Below are 22,790 nucleotides of genomic sequence, written 5' to 3'. Positions count from 1 at the left end.
TGTTTGTGTAGGTCCCTCAATACTATTTGGCCACTGTCTCTAAAAAAATCAACCATCTGGAATAACTTTAACACAAAATTATATATCACTGTGCAAATTCAGTGCTCCTTGAAGACATTGCTTTCTGGTTTTTAGATGATTCCAGGTAAAATCTGTGTGTTTATTCTTACCTACTTGCTCTGGGATTTATGTAGCAGGAGCAGGGCACGTATGGAGATGAAAATGAACTCAGGTGTGTTTCTAGTTTCTTACTTTGGAAACCATTCCCTTTTCCAGTGGCTAATGTGGCATTTATGTAAAATGGGTTGCAAACAGGATGGCAGAACACTGCTAGCTGGGTAAAATGTAATAATAAAAAACTCTCATTGAAATCCTCCAATTTATTTGAGAAATTGGTACATTTTATCACTTTTCTCCTCTCAAATGTTCTTGAAAGGCACTTTCCTTCTCAGAAGCGTTTTGTACACAATTATTTACAATACAGATTTGTAAAGTCTGCCTTAGCTTTCTCCATTTTTCTGAGTTTTTAGTGGTAAGAAGTTAACATTTTGCATCCTCGACTTTATTTGCTGTAGTATGTTCTTACTGTGTTGTAGAGGCTCATTGTTTATAGGAAGTCAGTCTCTTCTCAATTTTCTTCTATTTTATCACAGCTTAAGTCCTTTCTCCCTTCCTCATCCCTTTCCCCTTCCCTAGTGCCCCCCCACCTTCCCTCTGTTTAAGACAGAAATAAAATTTATTACATACTTGAGAAAGGTTTTTTCCTAAGCTTTCTGTCTCATACCAGGTGTATGAGCTACTGCTTTGATTTAACTGAGTACTGGAGAATCTGCAGGAACAGTCTAATATGTCTTTACAGGGATGGGTTTTGGTATGTTGTTTTGTCGTATTTATATATTGTGATTCTACTCCCAAATGGGGATTGTGCTACTATACAGAGTATGCAACTGCAGAATGACTGTTCACACCGAGAAAAAAAGTGTTAACAAATTGAATAGTAATGAATTAACCTGCAGAAAAAGCATTTTGCCCTAGTACACAGAAACCCTGCATAACTAGAGCATATAATTTTAAATGAAGCAGGCTCTAGGAATGCCTCAATGGATGTGATGTCGACAGTAGCTCATAATTCATGGATATGAATTATGGCTGAATATCAGGAAAAAACTTCCTGACATTGAGATCTATTAGGTTGTGGAATAATCTCCCATGGGAAATGGTGGAAGTCCCATTGCTTATGATCAGACTGAGCACTGGGAAAGGGACAAATCCTGGCCTGGCCTCAATCTTTTAGGGCAAATTAATTAATTGCTTTAACATATGCCTTCCCATCAGTGTAGACAAGTGGTCTCTTCTCGTATTTGCCAGGCAGGAGCAACAAAGGCAGCTGTAATAAGAGCTGCCCTTCCTTACCCCGCAGCTGTGCTGCGTCTGCTTGTGAGTAGATCATCCCCAGGCTGGAAAAAAGGGGTGCCTTTGAGCCCCTCCAGAGCTGATCTGGAGAATTACTATGATGGTTTCTTGGGGGCTGAGTGTGCAATAAACTGGGCTGTGTTTTTGGCATGGAGTGGTGGCTGGTTTCCTGCTGCAGTGCCCTGTACGAACCTGCATGTGAGGGCTATGTGAGTGAGCAAGCCCAGCACCCCAGCTCTTTGGCATGGGAGATCCCATGGATCCTTAAGAGTGCAAAAGGGAATAGGAATCTTTCCCACAGTGCGAACACCTACTTTCCATGAAGTGGGCAAGCCTACCCCAGCATTCCCTGGTCTCAGCAAACACTCAGAGCGGCCAGTGGCTGATGCGAGCCTGTCGTTTGCAGCAACAAATTATCTGTGACTGAATCATTTTAAATATTCCCATTTTATTACAAGTAGATAATGTATTTAATGCACACAATTTAGCTTTAATTTGGAGGGGGGGAAGTCTTCAACTCTTGAGATGGCTAAAACTGTTAAATCAAGCTTGTTTCCTTATAAGCAGAAACTGCAAGTAAATGCAAGTGATGGTTCTGCAGTGATTACATTAATGTATATGAGTAAGCCAATGCTTTGAGTTCTGATCATTTTAAATATATATATGGATTGAAAAAAAGGTTTGACTCCAAAACTTACTAGAAGATGGTAAATGTTCCTCCTAGGTACATTTACCTAAGCAGCAAAGGAAAAATTGAGAGAGATGTGCTTGCATCACTTTGAGGTGGGTAGGCTTGGCAAATTATGTTGTTAGAAATCATTAAAATATATTTAAATAGAATTACCATGATGAGTGATGTAAGAGCCATGTTTCTTCTCTTCTCCTCCCTCCCCCCCAGTTTTACATGCAGAATAACAAAGTGTGTGGCTCCAGTCTGTACTCAACAGCAGCTGCCTGCTTGCTGGTCAAGAATTGCAGCTGCTGTGCGTGCACGGCCTTAACCAACATACACGCCATATGTAAAAGATACTTTTCTGATTGAAGTGACATGAAAGGAATGCCAAAGAGCTGCAGGATCAGAAAGAAAGAACCAGATTTGTTTTTTTTCCTTGATTATAGACTAACAAAGAAGTCCAATTAAAAAGAAGTCTTCTGCCCTCATGCATATGAAAGGCATTGTGCAGGCATAACTAGGCAGAATTTGACTCCCAAATGAACTGATTTGCTGGATGCAAAACTGAAAGAAAATCCTTATGTCCAGTTTATAAGTGTATATAATGAAAAACTGCAACAGCAGAAAAATGTATTCATATTATATCTGTAATTCAGCAAAGTATTAATCATATTGATGTTCAGCAGCCTGTTTAAATACATGCTTAAGTACTTTACTAAGTACTGCCTGTAAACAACTCTATATGATGGTGCATTAACATAGGACAGAGTTTATGTATATACTCTCTCCAGAGGACTGCAATTATTTTAAGTACTGTGGAAGCCAGTAGCACAGAGCTGGATGATCTGTGGTGTCCAAATCCCAGCCTTCTGGCTAGTCCCTGTGCAGCCCTTGTCTCCCAGCTGCATTACCACTAATGTCTGCACAAGCTCGTTTAAACTTTGTTTTATTCAGCAGAATCATGACTGCTGGAATCAGCTGGGCATTTACTGTCTCCCATTAACTTCAGCTCCAGGAAAGAGAGACATGTTCAGGGCAGAGATGTCCCATGTAAGGGTTTATCCAATACTCAAGCCTCCAGCTTTAGTCCTGTTAATGTGGGGGATGTTTTAGGGGCTTTCTGCACCAGGACATATTTCACCCAGCAAGATTGGAGCCACTGTCCTTCTGTCAGCTCCCATGCTGTCTCTAGCACTGCTCCAAGAAATGATCACTTCAGCACTCGGAAATTTGATTTTTCTTAACTGCAAAGATTTACAACATCAGTAAAAGCCCTGACATAGCATCCGTTTTCCTGAAGCCGTGATTTGGATTCACTCCAGCAGCTTTATTTTAGTAGCCTGGCTTTTCCTCAGAGAGGCAAGGCTGCCATGGAAAGGGCTTCCCCCCAGCTAAAGTCTTGGTGCCCACCTGAAGTAGCTGTAGTCACTTCAGAGCTTTCATTTGAAACTTTCAGTATTGGAATAAAAATTCATTGTCGTCAGAGAAAATAATGGAGGGAAAAATGTTCTGGCTTTAGTGGCAGAAAGCAGCTCTGTTCAATGGGAATTAAGCTACATCTTGACACCATGTTTTTTTACCTCTTCTTCTGGAGTCCCTAATTACCTTTTAGCAGTATGTAAAAAATGTTCTTCAGGGCTGTGTGTTTCCCCTGAGGTTTTGCAGGGCACTGCAGGGTCAGGCCTCAGTGGCTGCTGGAGTGGCCCAGGGGTGCTGAACCAGGGATGGGAATCGTCTTCACAAAAGCAAGGCTGCAAAAGTATCACCACAGTGGGAAATGAATGATTACACACAAGTTTTGGGTGTCAGGAGCCCTGCAGAGGGTGCAGCTGGGGTTGAGGAGTGACTGATTTTGGCTGGTTGGGTTGGAAAATGAGGGAAGACACCAGAGCTGCTCACGGGTCCACAGCTGGAAGCCTTCTTGGGTGGCCTCCAGAAGCTGATGCAAAAATGTCAGGCAAGTGTAGCAGGAGAAAAAAACAACACAAGCAAAGGAGAGTCTGGGCTGTTAGAGGTAAGCAAAGAGAACAATATGGGCCAAATTCGTATCACTCTGTGAAATATATGGTGAAATGTAATAAGAATTTAATGTCTGTTCTACTTATAAATGATTTGTGGTTCTCCAATAGAGCTACCCACAGACAGATACTAAAATCTGGGAAGAAATATTCAATTTACCCATTTTTGATCATTTATATATGGATTTTTAATGCATTTTTTTTCCTGCCACTGGTGGATACAGTACCTCCTGAACTTGGGCCCTTGACCAACTGGGACTATTAAAACAAAGGAGAACTTGAGAGCACACCAGCTGGGGCTAGGTCAGTAACATGAAGTTAGTTCAGTTATCACTATGCCACACCACAACAATTTCAGTACTCACAGTTCTACCCTGGGACTGTCCCCTCAGAGCACAACAATAATGCTGCCCTTTGTCATGTGCCCAAATAAAGTGTAACTGAGTACTTAGTTCTGATTACTTCAGGGAACTTGCTGCAGAGTTACATTAGCTGTGTTGCCAACAACTTTATCTCTGATCTTGCACATTTAGTATATTAAGACAAAGCTGTGTGATTCAACTGATTGTTTTCAAATCTGAGGTTTTGATCTTATGGTTGAAAATTAAAAGTCAATTGAAAGCAAATTGAGGAAAGTAAATTGAAGGGGCATCAAGCATGTGTAGTGTCTTGGATGTAGTGGTCTGGCTTGTAATTTATGAAAATGTTTTGGGCTATCAGCACTTGTACTGCAGAGTAGAGAACAAATAACTAAGCCTTCAAGGTAATATGATTTGAAGACAAAAATTTTGCAAACTTGCTTAGTATTAGTTTTTATCAAAACTATGTTTATGCACCCTGGTGTTGCAATAGGAATGAATTTATTTGTGAAGATCCAGTGAAATGGATCTCAGCAAGTGTCCCAAACAGATTTTTGCAGTCATTCAGGTGTTCCACATATTGCAGAACACCGAAAAGTTCTTTATGTCCGAAAACAAAATAAATCAGAGGACTTACCATTTGAAAGCTTACATACAGCTGATCATATGGAACTGTCTTTGCAGGCTTAATGGCTAATGTTTGACTTTAATGACTCTACAGAATTTTAATGAAGTTATTTCTGTAGTAAATATTCCATACTGCTTCTTGGGGTATGTACAGTCCGTGCAAAATTTAAGAGTTTTAGTACTGTGTAAGTAGGGTGTGCTGGCATAAAGAGCTTTCATCAGCTCATTTTGCAGGTGGTTGATATTCTTGTTTGTTTGTCACCTGTGGAAGTTTATTGAGCCTGGATCTTTTGTGATTCTGTTGTGTCCAAAGAATTGCAAGAGATCCAGCTGATCTGCTTTTCCCCCGGGTAGCCCCCAGTAGCTGAGCCACAGTGCGTGCTAGTGCTCCTTCCTAAGTGGTTACAAATGCAAGGTAAAGTGCTCTCATTTAGACAATGTAATCAGTGCTTAAGGTAGTTTAAGCTAGTGGCTTCTTCTAATTGTAAAAGGCTATTACCACAGCCCGGCTGATAAGTGGAGACTTCCTCAAGCAGTGCTACACCAAAGCAATACTGTTGATCACCTGTTCGTGCTCTGCAGTATGAACCAAAACTCCTTGTATCAGTAGTAACCTAATTTGTGTAAAAACACATTTATTTTAGCCAGATGTGGATCAGCAGTCTCCATATTAATATATATGATCAAATGCACTGCACTTGGGATTATATTCTGTCTATTAATTTATATAAAGACTGCAAACTCCTTAGGCAGGATTGGTCTGCATTTATGTCCAGGAGTGATGCACTGCACATTTTATCAGCATTTTTGCAATGAATAAAAGAGAAACAACAACTCAAATGCACTTTCTTATTTCCTTTGTATTTCTTTTTCTGCCACATTTTTCTGTATTCTTTTTTCAATTGTTACAGAATCAATTATTCTGTATTTCTTTTTCTGCCACATCTGCTTCTCTTCGTGGAAGTCCAAATTCATCGGAAATGAAAGTGAAATTGAGTTTTCAGCTGCAGGGTATGTGACAGGACACACTGTTGGGCAGGCACATATCTGTCTGCCTGTGCTCCTCTCCCAGTTCACAACTCAAGTGCAATCCTGCCAAATCCAAGTGCTGCACTGCGACTTGGGTGCACCCCTGCATGTGGGTCTTTCAAGGTGGTTTTTAAGACAGTTGCAGGGAAATCAGTCTTTGCAGAATTGTCTGTGACTGACTGCAAAATTCAAGTTGTTCCATTGCTGGGGTAAAGAGGAGAACAGAGGGTGTGGTTACCCCTGCCTGTACTGCTGCCCTGTGTTAGGAGCATCCCCAGCAGCTGCTCTCAGTCTTCCTCTGCTGAGCAGGAGGACTTTCCCCATTCATACCATACAAGCAAAAGAAAAGACCGACTTCAAAATCATCCTGCCTTTTTGCTCTCCTCTTGGCCATGGAGAACGAGTCTGAGTCTGTAGGAGCTGACAAGGCTGGGCCAGGTCGTGAGAGGGTACTGTGCAGGGGATCTGGGATGTTGGTATTTTTGTGGGAAGCTGGAAGAAGCTGGATGTTGGGAATGAGTGTTTGGTTGTATTTTATAGACAGGTTTATTATAAGTATTATTGGGATGGATGGTGCCTTCAGAGGGACAACTTTTCTTGTAAGCTGCTAGGGAAGAGTCAGAGAAGGCATAATTCAGCAGTGGTGGAAATGCAGGTAAATACCAGACCCTTTGCTCCTTCCTGGAAGGACTAGACATGCTTCAGCTTCATCATGCCTTCCCCAAAAGATCATTCTTCATGCAGGAAGATGAGAAGAGAGCTGTAATCTGGCCACCATTATGCAGTTCAGTTGGGGAATAACTGAGTAAAGCACTATTTTTCCATTGGAAAGACTGACTTTTTAGAAAGGATTTTTTTCCCCTTTAATTCTGTAGTTATCTTTTTGTGTCACAGTTTCCTCACGTCCTCTTTCCTCTTCCTTACCCCCGTAATGAGGAAGCACGCTCTTTGCTAAAAGCGAGCGTGTTGTTTTTACCCAGCTCCCAGATCATTATTAAGCGAGAGAGAGGGAGAGATTTGGCGGCGTGTTGGTGGGGACGGGAACTGTGCCTGCTGTGTTTCACTGGGACTGGCGCGTGGAGTAGAAAAGCAGATGTGTGTGGACTGCCAGAGGAATCGCTGAGTGATCCTTGCGCAGTCTGGCTTCGAGGAGCCGAGACAAGCCGAGGCAAAGCAGGTATGACTGATAGCCGTGCCAAAGCCTGAGCACCTGCCGTGCCCATTGCAGGCAGCGGAGCCGGCGGGGGCTCCGCATCCGCCAGGATTGATGCACCGAGCATTCCCGGGGCTTTGTGTACTCCGTTTGATTTCTTCCCTTTCACGCCGAACACGAGGAACAAGCAGAAGTTAACTGCTTGGGAGGAAGCCGGCTATGCCTGGTTTTTTGTGCTGCGTTTCAGCTCTTTTGTTTTTTGGTTGGCTGCAAGACGTGAAGCCAAAGGATGATTGAAACGCCTGTGCCCGGGGCCGGGGGGAGCCGAGCACAGCGCACCCCATCTAGCGGCTCAGCCTCACACTGCGGGAGGGAAGGGAATGCGGCAGCAGCAGGAGGAAGAGGAGGAAGAGGAGGAGGAGCAGGGCTCCTGCAACTCCGGCCCATGGGCTTCGTGTAGGCTTCGGACTCCGCGACACCTACGCGGGTGATCCGGAGATGCTGAAGCAGCAGGAAGGTGTTTGCTGTCTGTCAGACCTGGGGGAATCACACCCCAGGGACTCACACCCAGCTTGGGGTGTTAGACAGACAGCCATACTAAGCCCTCTGGAGTTAAGAAATGTGAGAATTAAGCTGCCTCTGCAACCTTAATTCGGCCTCTGTTTGCATAAGCACTAAGATAAAATCTCCAATGATATCACACACTATTCTTTGTCACACATCAGTGCACAGAAGGGACTGCACTGAATTTCTGCTCACAGCATTTCTCCTCTGGTGTTCAGCAAGTAGATCCTGTCTGTCATATGCTTCTGAAATATTCTTCAAAAGACAGAATTCTTTCATAAGGTTTTCTTCACAGACTTCACAACAGAGGCCAACTGCTTCATGGACATTCATTTGGGTATTTTTGTACCATCCTCTTTGTGAGGAGCATGGTCAACCATTGTTCCCATTTTGCAGATGAGGAACAGAGGTGCAATGTGATTAAAGTAAAAGGTAACCTTTATTTTGGGGTGCCCATTTCAAGACCCCTCAGACCATGCTTTCCAGATGGCCTCTCCCACCTACTTCTGTTACAGCAGTGAGCACAGAGCGTTCCTGCATATCAGGTACAGGGATCAAATCAGGCTCTGAAAATGAAGCACAGATAATTAATGTTCTCAGAACAGGAGAAATGGATAGCTGTAGAAAAAAACAAAACAGCTTAAACTAAAATGAAAATACACTTTCTTCTTTTCAGGATCATTTTTCTGCTAGACTCTTGCTTTGAAAGGATTCACTGGGGGGTTCCAAGTTGAGACTGTGCTAGCATGAGGAGTGGCCTGGATTGCCTGGGCTTTTAAGAGGGACAGAGCCACAGCAACCCTGGGTTAAACCCATTTCAATGGTTTGGTATTATGTGCTGAGGCTGTAGTTTCACAACCATTACAAGCTGATCCAAACTGGTGGTGCTGCTAATACATCAGTCCTTCCCTTCTTCTTGTGGCCTCAGACTCCTGCTCACTCCAATTTGTGTGGCCTGGCAGGGAAGCCTAGTGGAGAACAGATCAGTGTTAAATTCAATGCATCTTAAAAAAATAATGCGTTTTCTCGATTGTTTATTTCTTGGCTTCATGCATGCATTGGCCATCATAAAGAATGATGGATCCTGAGACAACAAGAGGCTGCAGTGTGTTTTGCAGTGGCAGTTTCCACAGACCTCTGGTGTGCATGGGACTGGACCTTCAGGAAGAAGGTTCTCCTGGGAACCAGGGGATGTAAACATGACTGGGTTCCACCCAGATGTGCTGACAGCAGAGGAGTGTGAAGACTGCAAGATTTAGAGTTCTGGATCAGTATGTCCTGCTGTGTCTGCAGATTTTGCTGTCTCTTCCTTCAGTCCTAGTACTTTTTCTGTGTCTCCTCTGACCTGTCCTGACCTATCCTTGCCCTTTTCAGTTTCATTCCCTTCTTCAATTCAGTCTCCACCAGAACCTGGTCCAAGCCATGCTTGCTAACACAGTGAGTCCCAGTTTCGTTCATGCAGGCTCTGTGTTTGAGTCCTTGCTTTCCTTCACCTAACTGAAAATTATGCCTTCATAAAAATTCCCTTTGCAAAATAAATGTCTTTAACAAAAGATGCAAGCTGTTTGAGGATACTTATATTAAATATATTATTATATTATAAAATACACAGGTATATTTTAAGTCTTTGGGCTTGATCACAACAGCTTTACTTTAGTCTACTGTCTGTGTTGAATCTGGCAGTGCCAGCATTTGAATTTACATGACCTTTCATCCTGTTTGTCAGCAGTCCATGACCATGCACTAGTGTGTGATTTGTGAATTATTTGTGATTCCGTGTGAACGTGGTTCAGCCCATGAATTTTGACACCTCTTGATTTAAATAGCAGCTACTTGTGCGATGATACCCAGCTTGGTATTCAGATTTGACAAATGTGGTTTTCTGTCTGTTTCCTGACTGGATGCTTCTTAAATCCACAAAAGGTTTTTGAGAACACAGGGATATGAACACTTATATGGAGTGAATTTTTTGGGTTGTTATGAGTAGGCTTCACAACGCATTTTTCACAGCTGTTTTTTAAGGAAAATATTAAACAGTACTGTTTTCATACAAAGCAGAAGAAAATTAACATACATTTAGTCCACATTTATTAATGGATTTTTTTCAGCTGTTCATTCTGATTTTGTCTTCTGTGTACAGATATACAAAGTAAATCTGTGCAAATTTTACCTAAGTATGTGGCTTTGCTGCCTAGGTCATTTCCTGCCCTGAATTTTAAAATTTTCTGTGGGTCTGTCTCTCCCTTCCTCAGAAGATCAACTATGGAGAGAGGTCTGGGACAGAAAAATTTCTGCCTCGTTTCTGTTGGAGAAACCAGTCTTTTGTGTACCTAATTTATGTGGTTCAATTCCTGTGCTTCCTTCTGTATTTGAGTTTGTCTAGCTACTATGTGGACAGTCCTGCTTCTGCATGCTGGGATTTGGCATGCTGAAAGGTAGGCATGTTGGAGTTTCAGGCTTTTCTTCAGATACTGATATGAAGAATATATCTTCTAGGAAAGGAAGATTTTTTCCTGGTGGTAGGCATTGGACAGATCCTTCTACCATCTTCTGCTTTAGGTCTAGTGCTTTAGGTATGGGCTGGACTTTCTTGTAAACAAAACCTTTCATTTTCAAAGTATTTAAAATGAAAACTTGAAAAATCAGTAGCAGTGAATTTTAGCAGTGAATTCCATTTTATCTGTTATGAATGAACTTAGGTGTATCAAAACTACTTTTTTTAATAGGGTGAAATATGGGTATATACGTCCTCCATGTAGAGTTTTCCACATGGAAGATCACATTTTTCTTCTCCTGGAATGACTTTGAGAGTTAGTGGTAAGAAACAAAACCCTAAATAACTCTAAAATAGTATGTCAGTCAAGAGCTGAGAGCAGAGTAGGAAGCAGTGAGAGAGAAGATTGTGGAAGACTTGGGTTTTGGGGCAGTAGGGGCCAAGTAAGAAATTGCTGCATGTGATGAATGCCTTTAAAGACATGAGTCCCCGAGGAGCATCAACAGGATCCATCCAGGGAAACACAAGGAGGGGCTGTGATTGTTCTCAGCTTGGAAGGCTGCCTTCTGAGGAGACCAGGAGAATGTGTGCATCTCAAGGTCAGGGAGAGATTGGGCCATAAATGAATGCAGCTGGTCACAAGCAGTTGGGCATGGACACACCATTCCTGGCTACAGTTTTCTACGCCGTGGCACTGTTGGAGAAGAGAATGCATGTCCTTGAGCTGACATCTTGGAAAATCTGAAGGCCCCCAGTGGGACAAAATAGTATTTCTTTCCAGAGCTTTCTAGCAACTCTGCAGTGGTTTTCTCCCATCAGGGACTATTCATCATTTCGTCCATGAGAAGCTTTTGTTGTGCAAAATGTCACATCATGAGACTGTTATGATGTGACGAGATGTCATTTCCCAGAATAAATGTTGGGCTCCACTTCAGCAATTGTAAGCCCAGGCCTGAGTAGGTACACAAGATATTCTGCTGGGGAGCAGCCATCACTGAGGTGACATTGCATAACTCATGGTGGTGGACAAGGGTTTCTTGATAAATGATCTGTAGAAATCTGTGGGGCATCTGGATAGCAAGGGACAACCTTCAGCAGGTAGGTGGGTAAGCAGGGAGTAATAAAAAAAGAAAAATTGTCTCTTTGAACATGCATTACAACCTCTGCTCCAAGTTGTGCCAAGAGTTTTGGTATATTCACTTACATGAGCTGCTCAGACCTGCATCAGCAGCTCAGCTTCATGGAGTCATTTCCATGGGAAAAGCAGCAGGGGAACACAGAAGAGTGTGTATAGGTTTTCTATGCACTTCATGGGGAAGATTGTGTCAGGTTTTTGATACAGGAACATTAGTATTTAAGGTGAGAGTGCAATATTTATCTACCTTATTTAAACACTGTTGATCCAAGTAGGCAGCTTTATTCAAATGAAATCCAAATGGGTGCTTGCAGCTTTGAAAATATGTGGATAAAATTTGTTCATTTGCAAACAACCAAATGTATATGTTGCTGAAATTGTGTCCATTGCCCAATAGAACACTCTGCCATAGGGTGAATTTCACCCATGGAAACAGACAGGTCTGTACTCAGAACTTGCATCCAAGTAACTTTAAAGCAATTTATCTCAGGAGGGAGCTGAGCATGCCAGCTATTCCTGATGTTATATTTGCCTGATCTGGTGTGTCAGCATGAATAGAAGTGTCTTATTTTACATGCTCACATATGAAAATTCTAGCTCACTAAAACAACTAAACCAAGAAACTCCCCGACCTCTGGAAAAACCTGGCTGGTGTTACTCCAGAGAATGTATACAAGAATAACTCTTGACATTTGAATGAATTATTTTTTTTCATTAAGAAATATCTTCACAATGAGAAATACCATAATTAATATGAAATATCATTCACTGTGTTGTGAATGGACTTTGATCTGCTCAGGTAACTCTTTCTTGGTGCTTATGTTATCCTGTAGCCTGAGTAGAAATATGGACTGTGTCCTAGATGAACTCAGTAGCTCTGTGCCCATCCTACTTGTGATGGCTTGAATGAAGTTGCCACAAAGCTGGCATGGGAAGGAAGAGGTGGTGAAGTTTCCAGCTGAACTGATGACGTTCTCAGTGGTGCAGCTGGATCAGAGCTGTATCAGTTATATTCCCTCAAAGGTGACTTTGAGGCACAGTGCTTCATCATAAGACTTTCTGCTTGTGGTAACTGCTGTTGGACGGTCTCAGGCTTCTTCCCCCAATGAGTTGAGCTCAGACTCAAGGCTGGCATTGGTATGTTACTATATTGCATGCATTTCCTTGAATTTGAGGTGACAGAAAACAGTTTGGCCATGAATATTAACAGGGGTATTTTTCATCTATTTTGATCATTCTCTTAACTTTCTTTCACTATCTTTTGAGCAGAAAATACCAGTGGATGAATACCTGATGCCTTTAAAGCCAGTGCAAAACTACCACCACGTTCACCAAGGCTAGAATTTCATACCTGTGGTCAGTCTTTCCCCACAGTTATTAAATAACAAACAATTGAGGAGAATAATTCACAGAGGAATTTAATATTTATTATTTCTTTAGTGTTTATTTATATAACCTCCTTGGTGAGAAATAACAAGTAACATACTGTAATAAATGCATAGTCTTTCTGCAAGTGATACATGAAACACAGAAATGTGACCAGTGTCTGATATTTTGTTCTCAGGAAATAATGGGACCAGCTGTGGTCTGCCCAGCATTTTGCCGATAGGTTTAGGAATGAAATGAATATTGTGTCTCTGCATGAATATTGCATTTCTGCCATGAGCAAATCAGAGTCTCCTAAAGTGAGTCTGTAGGTGCCTTCTGTAGTGGAAAGAGACATCTCTCATTGCACTGCCCTCTTCAGAGCTGTAGAAATTACCAGTTTTCAAGAAGCAGTAGTTGAATATTATGTAGTCAACAGGATAGGCTGTTAATATTGTGGAAGGTCATTATTGAATCCATATGTCCTCTGATAATGACATCTTTGTTCTGGAAACAGACTCTTCTCTTGCGTCATCTGCACAGGTCATTAGGGATGCTGAGCATGAATTCTTAGTGTGTACTGAGTCTTGAAGGGGCTATGATCAAGCTGTGCAATAGCTGAGGAAGAGATTTCTTGGCTTTCCTTACAGTGCCTCCTGTATCTCAAGCAGCTGACTGCTTCAGGGCAGTGAAAAATCTATAGGGTTGGAGGTTTTTTTGTTGTTGTTGTTGGTTGGTTTTGGGGCTTTTTGGTTGGTTTGGGGTTGAGGTTTTTTTGGGGTTGTTTTTGGTTTTGTTTCTTTTTCTGAGTAGAAGAATCGAGTAGAATTTCTGAAAGGAGTTTTTAGCAGAGCAGAGGAATGGCTATAGCCTGTATCACAGATTTCAGATCTCCTGGGACCAGAGCTCATTCTCCTTCTGTCTTGAGAAGTGCTATTCCAGTTTTCCCTTCTTCCCTGGTAGTTAGTGTAGAAGCAACAACAGACAGGAGAAGGTGTAAGGAGGAGGAGGAACTGATGACCCTTTGATTAGTTCATGGAGAACAACCAGATGCTGTTTCCTGAAAGTGCAATGATTGGCAGAAACTGAGCAAAACTGGGTAAGACAAGGAGCACACATAGTTGCTTTTTAGGTGCATGAGGTGTATCATGGAGGTGCCTTTGAAGCATCATTGCATCTGGCTGACCTCACAGGCTTCATAGTTGAGAGTCTTTGATTTCATGAGCATTTGGCTATAACCTGTAGTCTCTGATTTTGAAATCAGAGGTCCCAGAACATTGTCTGGTACTTTTTATTAGCTGAACTTTGGCACATGTGAAGAATTTATTTTTGGGATATCTATCCTGATATGCAGTGCTGCTGTGTCTTCCACCTGCATCTGTATCTGAGTGTCACCTCCTGCACAATGTCACTGCTGGTTGTGTAGTGAAATACTTCTTAGCAAACACCACTGTGTTTGCAGTCTTGGACTCCACTGCCTTCCAGATATCATTCTCAAGTATAAATCTTCCATTTGGTTTTCACCTAGACAGCTTTGCATGTTACATGTACCTGAAAAACTTCCTCCCACCTTACCAAGCCTACCAATCATACATCAAATGCATGGGAAGGAGGTTGGTGGGAGTGCTGTCTTCAGCAGGGCTGTTTGGACTTGTTTGTGCTCTTGGTGCAGGAAAGCATGGGCATCCTGGGTTTTAGGAAATGTGTGTGAGGGGCAGGGACTTAGGAGAGGTGGTTTCTGCCCACTCCAACTACTCTATTTATATCTGTCTATCTCACATATTTCCCTGGCACCTATCACCTTGGCATGTTTCTCAGATGACCATGGCTTTTTTTATCTTCTCCTCTCTTTAATAGTGTTTTTGCCTTCTTTTTAAATCAGTCTTTAATAAAGTTAAGAATTTTTGCACAGGGTTTTATAAACATGTGTTATTAAATTTTAAATCTGTTTTGAAAGTGCCTCTATCCTACTCCCTCCTAGTAAAGTGACCTTTTTAAATGGAGGGAAGTGGGTTTAGATGACAGTCATGATAAATGCGGTCATGTTCACTCAATAAAATAAGGCCCAGTGCATTTGAGGATAAATCAGTGAAATGTACAGCCCCACCTGTCTGTCTCCATCATTCATTTCCACTGTCACTTTCACAGTGGCTGATGGATCACAGTTGCTGTAAAATTAGACAGCCTTTAATCTCATTTCATCCTGATTAGCTTCTCCTTACCCTTTCCCTCTAACTCACTGACTGACACGCTAAAAACTCATGCCAGGCTGTGTTTGAGCGTGGCGTACAAACTTCTCTTCAAATACCCTTTTTGTGGGGCAGGCAGGTGTTCCAACGAGTTAAAATAAAAAAATGAGAAGATGGGATTTTCACTCTATTAAAGGCAAATAGCAGACAAAGACTCATATAAAATTAATGAAAGCAGCAGCCTGGCCAGACTGTGTGATGGGCCAAATTCTTCCTGTTACACCCTGGCAAGCCCAGTGAGTTTGAGAAGATTGCTTCTACCAGATACTGAATTTAGCATGGTCATTACCATGTAGTTTTGGCTGTTGTCTATAAAAAGTTAGGTCCTATCTGGGTGTATGTTCACAAGAATCATGATTTTTAGTGGAAGTTTTCTGTGCTCTTAAGGGACATTTTATAGTGGAAAAAAAATTGGTTCATCCATGTAGTTTTGATTTCTGTGTCTAACTTCTGATTCTGAGGGGTCATGGAGAAAGATTGTGAGGTGGTTGATTTCTCAGTTAGAGTCCCTTTCCTCTTAGATGTCCACAGTGGTGCTCCATCCTCCCTGTTTTGTCCAGGTCCCTTCAGCCCCATGGATAGATTCATGAGACTAAGAACAGAGTTTTCCCCAAAGCTCTGAGAGAAACAAAGGTCACAGTAAAGGTCTGCAATGTTTTATTGCAGTCACCTTTCTCTCTGAAGGCCAAATACCACCCTCCTTTCTAAGGCAAGCTTCCTTTTAGCTCTCCCATGAGTTATGAGTGGTAGTTTGGGTCATTTGGGCTCAATCCTGTATCAGTGGGAATGTTGCCATCAATTTCAGTAGGAGCCAGGATTAAGCCATTAGTTTTCAAGGTTTAATTATCATAATAATTACAGGAGTCTTATTGCATACCTTATATGCATGGGAACAGCAGAAAAGCTTAAAGCAGAATTTCTTCCTCTACTGACCCTGTTTGTGTCAATATGGTGAATAAATAAACACAAATGTTTGCAAAAGTGAAAATACAATGTGAAAAACATGCATGTGTGCTGCCTGCAGACAGTTTTTTCTATAAATGCTGGAGCTCTCCAGCCTGACCAATGGAAGAGGTTGAGGGTGCAACCACCAGTTTGTACCTAACTGGAAACCATAATAGAGCACTGTATTATTTAAAACTTGAAGCCCATACAGACTGATCCTGAGGAGTCTCTTCTTGAGAGGAAGGGTCCCAAAAAGCATCTAAGGAAGGCAGCAAATTTCTCATGGGAGAACAAATTCTTTATTTACTACAAGCATCCACAAAATCAAGAAAAAGTCTGTGGTTTTGAGAGAGAAGATTTTGAAATAGGAAAATGTCTAAGACTAAAGAGTGAGACAATGATGATATGGTGTCTCAAAAGATAGCAAAAATGGACTTCATTCTTTCATCCTACTGTAGAATTCTCTAGGTAGTATAAAATATTTTGCAGTGTCTAGTATAAGATTAGTTCCCAGTTAATATGAATTGAATCAGTAACAAATAACCTTAATGAATTTTCACTGTACCTGGCTGCCTAATTTAAGAACTGCTTCAGTTACATGACATGTAAGAGCACAGACTATGGAAGAGATATTCGACCTTTACTAGAAACTAAAAACATACCTTATTTATTCATCATTGCCTAGGCAAAAACTTCAGTAAGAAGCTTAAATGAGCCCACTTGATCTTTAAGAAAACGTGTCCTAAATAGCAAAGCTGTGCGTATTTCTTAGTATTATTATTTGCATATGCTATACTGCACAGCTGCATTCTGAGAAAAATAAAAGATAATAAAACAAATGAAATGAGAGATATATCACCCAAAATAATCCAAGTGTGAGATAGGCTGCCTCTTTTTTTTTTTTTTTTTTGGCATTGGCAAAAGAGCACAAAGTAAGAGCTGGCCCTGAGTCATATTGATTTCCCACTGCACTGGTTTCCTAAGTGCTCTGTTGATCCGTGTCAAGCAATAAGTTCCCTGCCTGTACATGCACATCACCTCCCCATTTGTCCTCACCTAGATTTAAGGTGCCCATATGATGAGCTGAACAAGGACATCATTTTTCCTACTGGTGTCACTGGGCCAAAACTACTCTATGTGGTATAGCAACTAATGCTGTATAAGTTTACATTTTCCATATAATATCATTATAGTGGGTATGGCACACTGCAATAATATGTGTGTATTATGTACATGTAATCCTTGTTTATGTGTTACAGCATTTTCAGTGGAAAACGTAAATTTTAAGAAATAGATGTTTGCATCTGTAGTTGGCCCCCTAAAAAAGGGACATTGCAAACCTAATGCCACAGTTCTGATCTTTGTTAACAAAGGGCTTCCTGATTAGATGAATAGAAGATGTGTGATTGTGCTGCTAATGACATTGTACAGGAAATTAAGCGTATACATTTGGAAAAGGCATTAAATCAGCAGGACCTTAATTTAAAAACTTAAAACTGTATGGAAATGCAGCTTGTTCATTGCTGTGTAATAGAAAGCTACTGAACATACTGACTCTTCTTGTGGAAACATTACCAGCAGAACAAAGCTGGGCTGAGGTTTTTTAAATGTTTTTTAGCATACTAGGATTCCTAGCATCTGCTTATTTTCTGGGAAATACCATGCAACTTCACCCCTTTTTACAAATTCTTTTTAGATCATCAGGTACGGTCCTTGGGCAGGTGAGGGGGCACTGAGAGACCAGAATTCCTGATTTTTTCCTTAATTATTTGCAAAATTGAATTGCATAAGTTTACTAATAAGTGGCTTTGTCTACTGCTAAGTCAGGTCAGTGTTCACACATGCCTGGGGTGACTCATTCTCATTTCATGCAGATGACAAAGAGGAAATATTTGATAAAATCGGTGTCCTGAGCTGACAAAGAATTCTTGCTTTGCTTGCAGTTATGCCATACAACAGTGCCCATCACTGTGTTGTGGAAGTGGAAAACTTCTTGTTCGTGCTGGGAGGAGAAGACCAGTGGAACCCTAATGGTATGTACAGAATACTAAAAGGCAAAGGGAACATCTGCCTTCCTATGCCTTCCTGTCTGTCAGGTCAGCTGATGAAGTGATTAGCAAGGGATTTTGAGGACCTTCAGCCTAATTGTTGAACCTAGTAAAGGCTACTCTTTGGTATTGATATAATAAATATCTGGTACTTTAACATTAGCATCTCTGTCATTCATCAGCTCCCACATCCCTTGAGAAATGCCACAGGCAGCAGAACAGACTCTTTCAAGTGCATGCACCAGGCAGCAGCTGTTAAGAATTTTAACCTTCATTTCCAGGCTCCTTCCAGTCATAATATAATAATGCAATTGCAGTAGATGAATGCTTCTTTTCTATTGTCAAACAAGATACTCGCAGCTCAAGTTGTTAATGTGTTAATTATCTAGACTTTGAGATTCTTAAACTGATCCTTTTTTCAGTCTTGTGCAAGAGCTTCTCATATAGATTATCTGCTGCTACCTTCTTTGATTTGATTACTTCATAAATTTACTGCAAAGAGAAATTAAACAATTTAACAGGCTTCTGAGCAAAGCAAAAGGAAAATACCATGCCTTGCAAAATGCACAGAATTGTCAAGACATTGTTAAAAAGCTTGCACACGAAGAAAGAGTTGTAGTTGTAGCAGTCTGTGTAACAGAGATAATTATGACTGAGAAACCATAAAACAGCTTGCAGGTACACATTTTTACTTTAAAACACCAGAGGATCCAGCTGAAATTACATATACTGCATATATTTTATTGTGAATGCCCCATTTCAGCATCTGCACTAAACCAAATTATAGAAAATTGTTACATCTGTTCACTCCCTAAAACCTGAGACAAACAATCCAGGCCACCCTATAAGCATGTTTCTGGTGTAGTTAAGAATATCACTATATGTCTTAGGAGAAAGGCCCCTTAGTTCTATTGTTGAATGTCTTTTGTTTGAAGCAGGAGACAGCACAGTATTACTAATGACAATTTATTTTAGGATCATTGGCCACATCCATCCAGTGAGGGCCCCTGTTGTATTTGGTGGTAGGCATATGGATAAGCAGACCTTGTTCCAGACAGTTTATAATTAAATGGCCATGTCACATGAAGGGTAAAAGAAAAGAAGTATAATTACCCACATTTTAAAGATGTGGAATCTAGCTTGCAAGGTGATGGAGACATGGTAGAAAGGGTCCTTATCTTGCATCTGAGATAGGAGTCAAACACAGTTGTTTGTGAGATGAATAGTACCTGAGGCCTGAGATTGCCTAGATCTGGATCAACTCCTGGACTGATGATGTTGCTGAAGACATCTACCAATTACCCTGTTCTGTGAATACCAGTGCTGGTATTTTTTCCATAGTGAAGATAGCAATAAAAAAAGTATGAGCATTGCTATACTGATCTCCTTATCAAATGGATCTTAGTTGTCACTGTAAGTGGATCTGAAATCATGAACTACATCCTGTGCTACTGCTGGGTGCATTCTTTCTTGAAACCACTTTGCTCTAAATGTGCAGCTACATGAGGGCAGCTCACACATGCCCACTTGAATTTATGTAAAGGCCCTTGTCTGCTATCCTCAGAGCACAGGAGGGACTTCAGATGGACCTACCTGGAACCATCTTGCCAAGGTTGTACAAAGCTTCTGCTTCAAATGAGAATGTTCCAGGTGTTTTTTCCCGTGTAAAGAATTACCTTAGAGATGGTGGCAATGGAAAGACATTGCTTTAGCCATCAGACCATCTGGTTCTTGAGAAACTGCATGGACCCCAAGGAGTGCTCATGCCTCCTTCATGCTCCTCTGACTTCCTGACAGCCCAGAAAGTATGGGAGACTTTCTTTTTCACTTTTTTACGTCCTCCAGTATCTATGACTTTCCAGTCACAAGGGGTTCTTGAATGAGTCAACACTAATGAAAGCAGGGTGCACAACATAGGCATGGATTTAAGACCCACCTCCATAACCTTCAGAGCCCATCACCTTCTGATGTGGCTGCAGAGCAGAGAACAGTATCTGCCTCCTTTTGTCCCATCATCCTGATTTGCTAACCCTGATTTTTGTTCTCTTGTCCCAAGTTCTGTGTTCTGACAGAACAGGTGCATCCTAACATGTGCAATCTCCTGACTGAGGAGCAAGGCAAAATATAGGTAGAGTTCTCTTTCAAACTGAAGTCCAGACTTAAACTGCAGTCAAACCAGTTACACCAGGCAGATTAAATAGGTCATCAAGTTCTTTTCCTGCAATCACAGACATCATATAGTCCCATTTTCTAAATTTTCTAAGCTACATTTGAAAAGCAGTTGGATTTCTAGCCCCCACTACTCCTGTTTGAAAGCTGTTACAGAATCCAATTGCTCTAAATGACTAGGAGCCTTATTGTGATATCCAGTAAAATGTATTCTTTGACTAAATCACCTGTTCTCATGCCAAGGCTGGCTTTAGTTTAACAGTTTTTCCCCTCCTGGAGATACGTTCCTCTAAAGTATTACAGAAAGCACTCCTATCCCCTTTCAGCTTTTGTATTTTTGGATGCAACAGGCCAAGTTCTTCGTCTCCTGCCATAAGGTAAACTTTCTGTTCTTCCTGTTGCCATAGTAGCTCTTCTCTGTGCCTGTTCTAGTTTGATTTCATCTCCCTTCCTGTGAAGGACCCAGATTTGTATCCTGAGTTCCCACTCTAGGCTTAATGAACCCTTCTTCTACCCTGCACTTTACAATCTTCTACATACATGGTGTTTGTATCGACACGTGTTAGGCAGCCAAATTACAGATTTGTATGATAACAATGAACAAGCTGCTGTATAAGTAATGAGCACTGAAGTCCCAGTAACTCTGAATGATGTCATGAGTACAGCAGCATTAAAACCTAGGAAAAAAAATCGAAGCTTAAACTTAGGATCAATATTTATATTATTTTGAATTCCTGCTTTTTGAAATACAAATAGATTAATATATGTCTTAGACAGTGAAACCTAGAGCCTATTCAAGCTTTCTTTTACTGTTTTGCTGCTTTTTAAACCTATAGCTCTCGATGCCTCTTTTTCTAAATTGTCTATGTAGACTAAAGGAATCCAGATAAGGACCAAAGACAAAGCCTCACTGCCCAGTGGCAGAATGACCAGTTGCCCTTATAGTATGGGAATCTCACCCTGTGTCTTGAGATGGTGCTGAGATGGTCACGTCTTTGAGTGGTGCTCAGCGTAGTCCTCACTAGGCACCATGCTGGATTGGAAGGGAAATGCTGCATTACTCATCAGTCTTCTGCTTTACCCTCCTCATATAGAATGTGCTTATAACATGGTGAGGAAATCAATTTACTTCCAGATCGGTCAGTGTGGTTTCTTTCTCTGTTTTCTTGTAGAACATGATCTTAAATTTACACAAATACAAATTCTAGCTGTACTGTTATTCTTTTCTAGAGTCTTGATGGTCTATTTACACATGCTGAAGTAAGTGTGGAATGAAGCAGGCAAAGCGAGCCAATCCTGTAGAGGCTTGTCTGATGCAAAAATATTCACCTTGTAGAATGCCCAGTGACCATTTATAGAACTGTGACATATGCAGTTAGGTTATTCTGCTGGCCTGTGAAGCCTCTAATTCAATTTTTTAGTCACACATACATAAACAAAGGTTTCTGTTTTCAAAATGCTCATCTATTGAAGTCTCAGGTGTTACAGGAAATTGCCATGCAGTCTCTTGCTTCAGTTTTCTTGCTTTGGTGTCAATCTGCATGTAAAATAAGGTGAAATCTTAATATCGTGAAGACATGAACACAGTTCTTGGGCTTGACAGCAGGGAGAAGCTAGTTAGCTGGTGTATGTTGCTCATGCTTCATATTTTAGCTAACACAGTTGGAATAAAACTCTTAAGAGTGTATTCCCCCTTCGATGCACATCTGTAATTCCTTCTAACTTACACTGAAAGTACATGGTAGAATAAACCATCTAGTGCAAACACTGCATACCCCATTCTGATGGCTTATGCAGCTCCTGGTTATTTGCACAATGGGTTTTTGCCATGTTCCATACAGAAATGATGTAAGGAGAAAGAAAAGCATGTGTTCTCCCTTTAATTTTTTTTACCTGACAATATTCTAGTCATAAAAATACCGTGGGGATGCCCCTTTGGGCAGTAATTTTGTTTAGTGCTGTGATTTATTGTGACTGTGAAAATACCACAGCATGTATAAGTAAATTTAAATACACATTTTCAAGATCTTATTACAAAGACCAAGAATAATCGCTATCTGCTTTTACTGCTAGTGACTGCTAATTCAAGCCTTGCAGTGCCCCATTTGTTGAATTATTACTGTACACATAGTGTAATCATACATTGTTGTAAAAGGGGGAACCCTTCATAAAAGGTGTCAACTTGTGAAGTATATGTAATATATATTACAATCATGATGTTAAATACATGAAACAAACAGCTGAGTGTCAAAATAATCTATCTTTACAGGGAAACACAGTACAAACTTTGTTAGCCGATACGATCCCAGGTTTAACAGCTGGATACAACTTCCACCCATGCAAGAGAGGTAAAAACCTGCTATGTGTTTTTCAATTTCTGTTTTCTCATCCTAGGAGCAACTGAGGTTTGGCTTAGTTCTGGGAGTAAGGAGGCCTATAGAAGCATTGAAAACACAGATAAAACTGCAGCATGCAGTTGTGTCCCATTTGTCTCCTAATTTTTAAAACTTTCCAAATTCAGAACTCCAGATGCCAAGTCCTGCAGTGCT

General features: G+C 41.0%; 1 protein-coding gene across 2 annotated transcripts in view; it reads left to right on the top strand.

The window, feature by feature from the left end:
• The window catches only part of KLHL14 (kelch like family member 14), a 59,709-nt gene that overhangs the window by 24,359 nt on the left and 12,560 nt on the right, over nucleotides 1–22,790 (top strand). For both annotated transcript variants that reach the window (XM_088174473.1, XM_014874291.2), the window contains 2 exons: nucleotides 17,968–18,057; nucleotides 22,511–22,589. In XM_088174473.1, the coding sequence (XP_088030599.1) occupies nucleotides 17,968–18,057; nucleotides 22,511–22,589 (169 nt within the window). The remainder of the gene's footprint in view (nucleotides 1–17,967; nucleotides 18,058–22,510; nucleotides 22,590–22,790) is intronic.

This window comes from Sturnus vulgaris, chromosome 1 (assembly GCF_052056855.1).
Source record: "Sturnus vulgaris isolate bStuVul1 chromosome 1, bStuVul1.hap1, whole genome shotgun sequence".
NCBI lineage: Eukaryota > Metazoa > Chordata > Aves > Passeriformes > Sturnidae > Sturnus > Sturnus vulgaris.
Note: the sequence above shows the minus strand (reverse complement) of the source record. Positions and strands in the feature narration are given on the sequence as shown.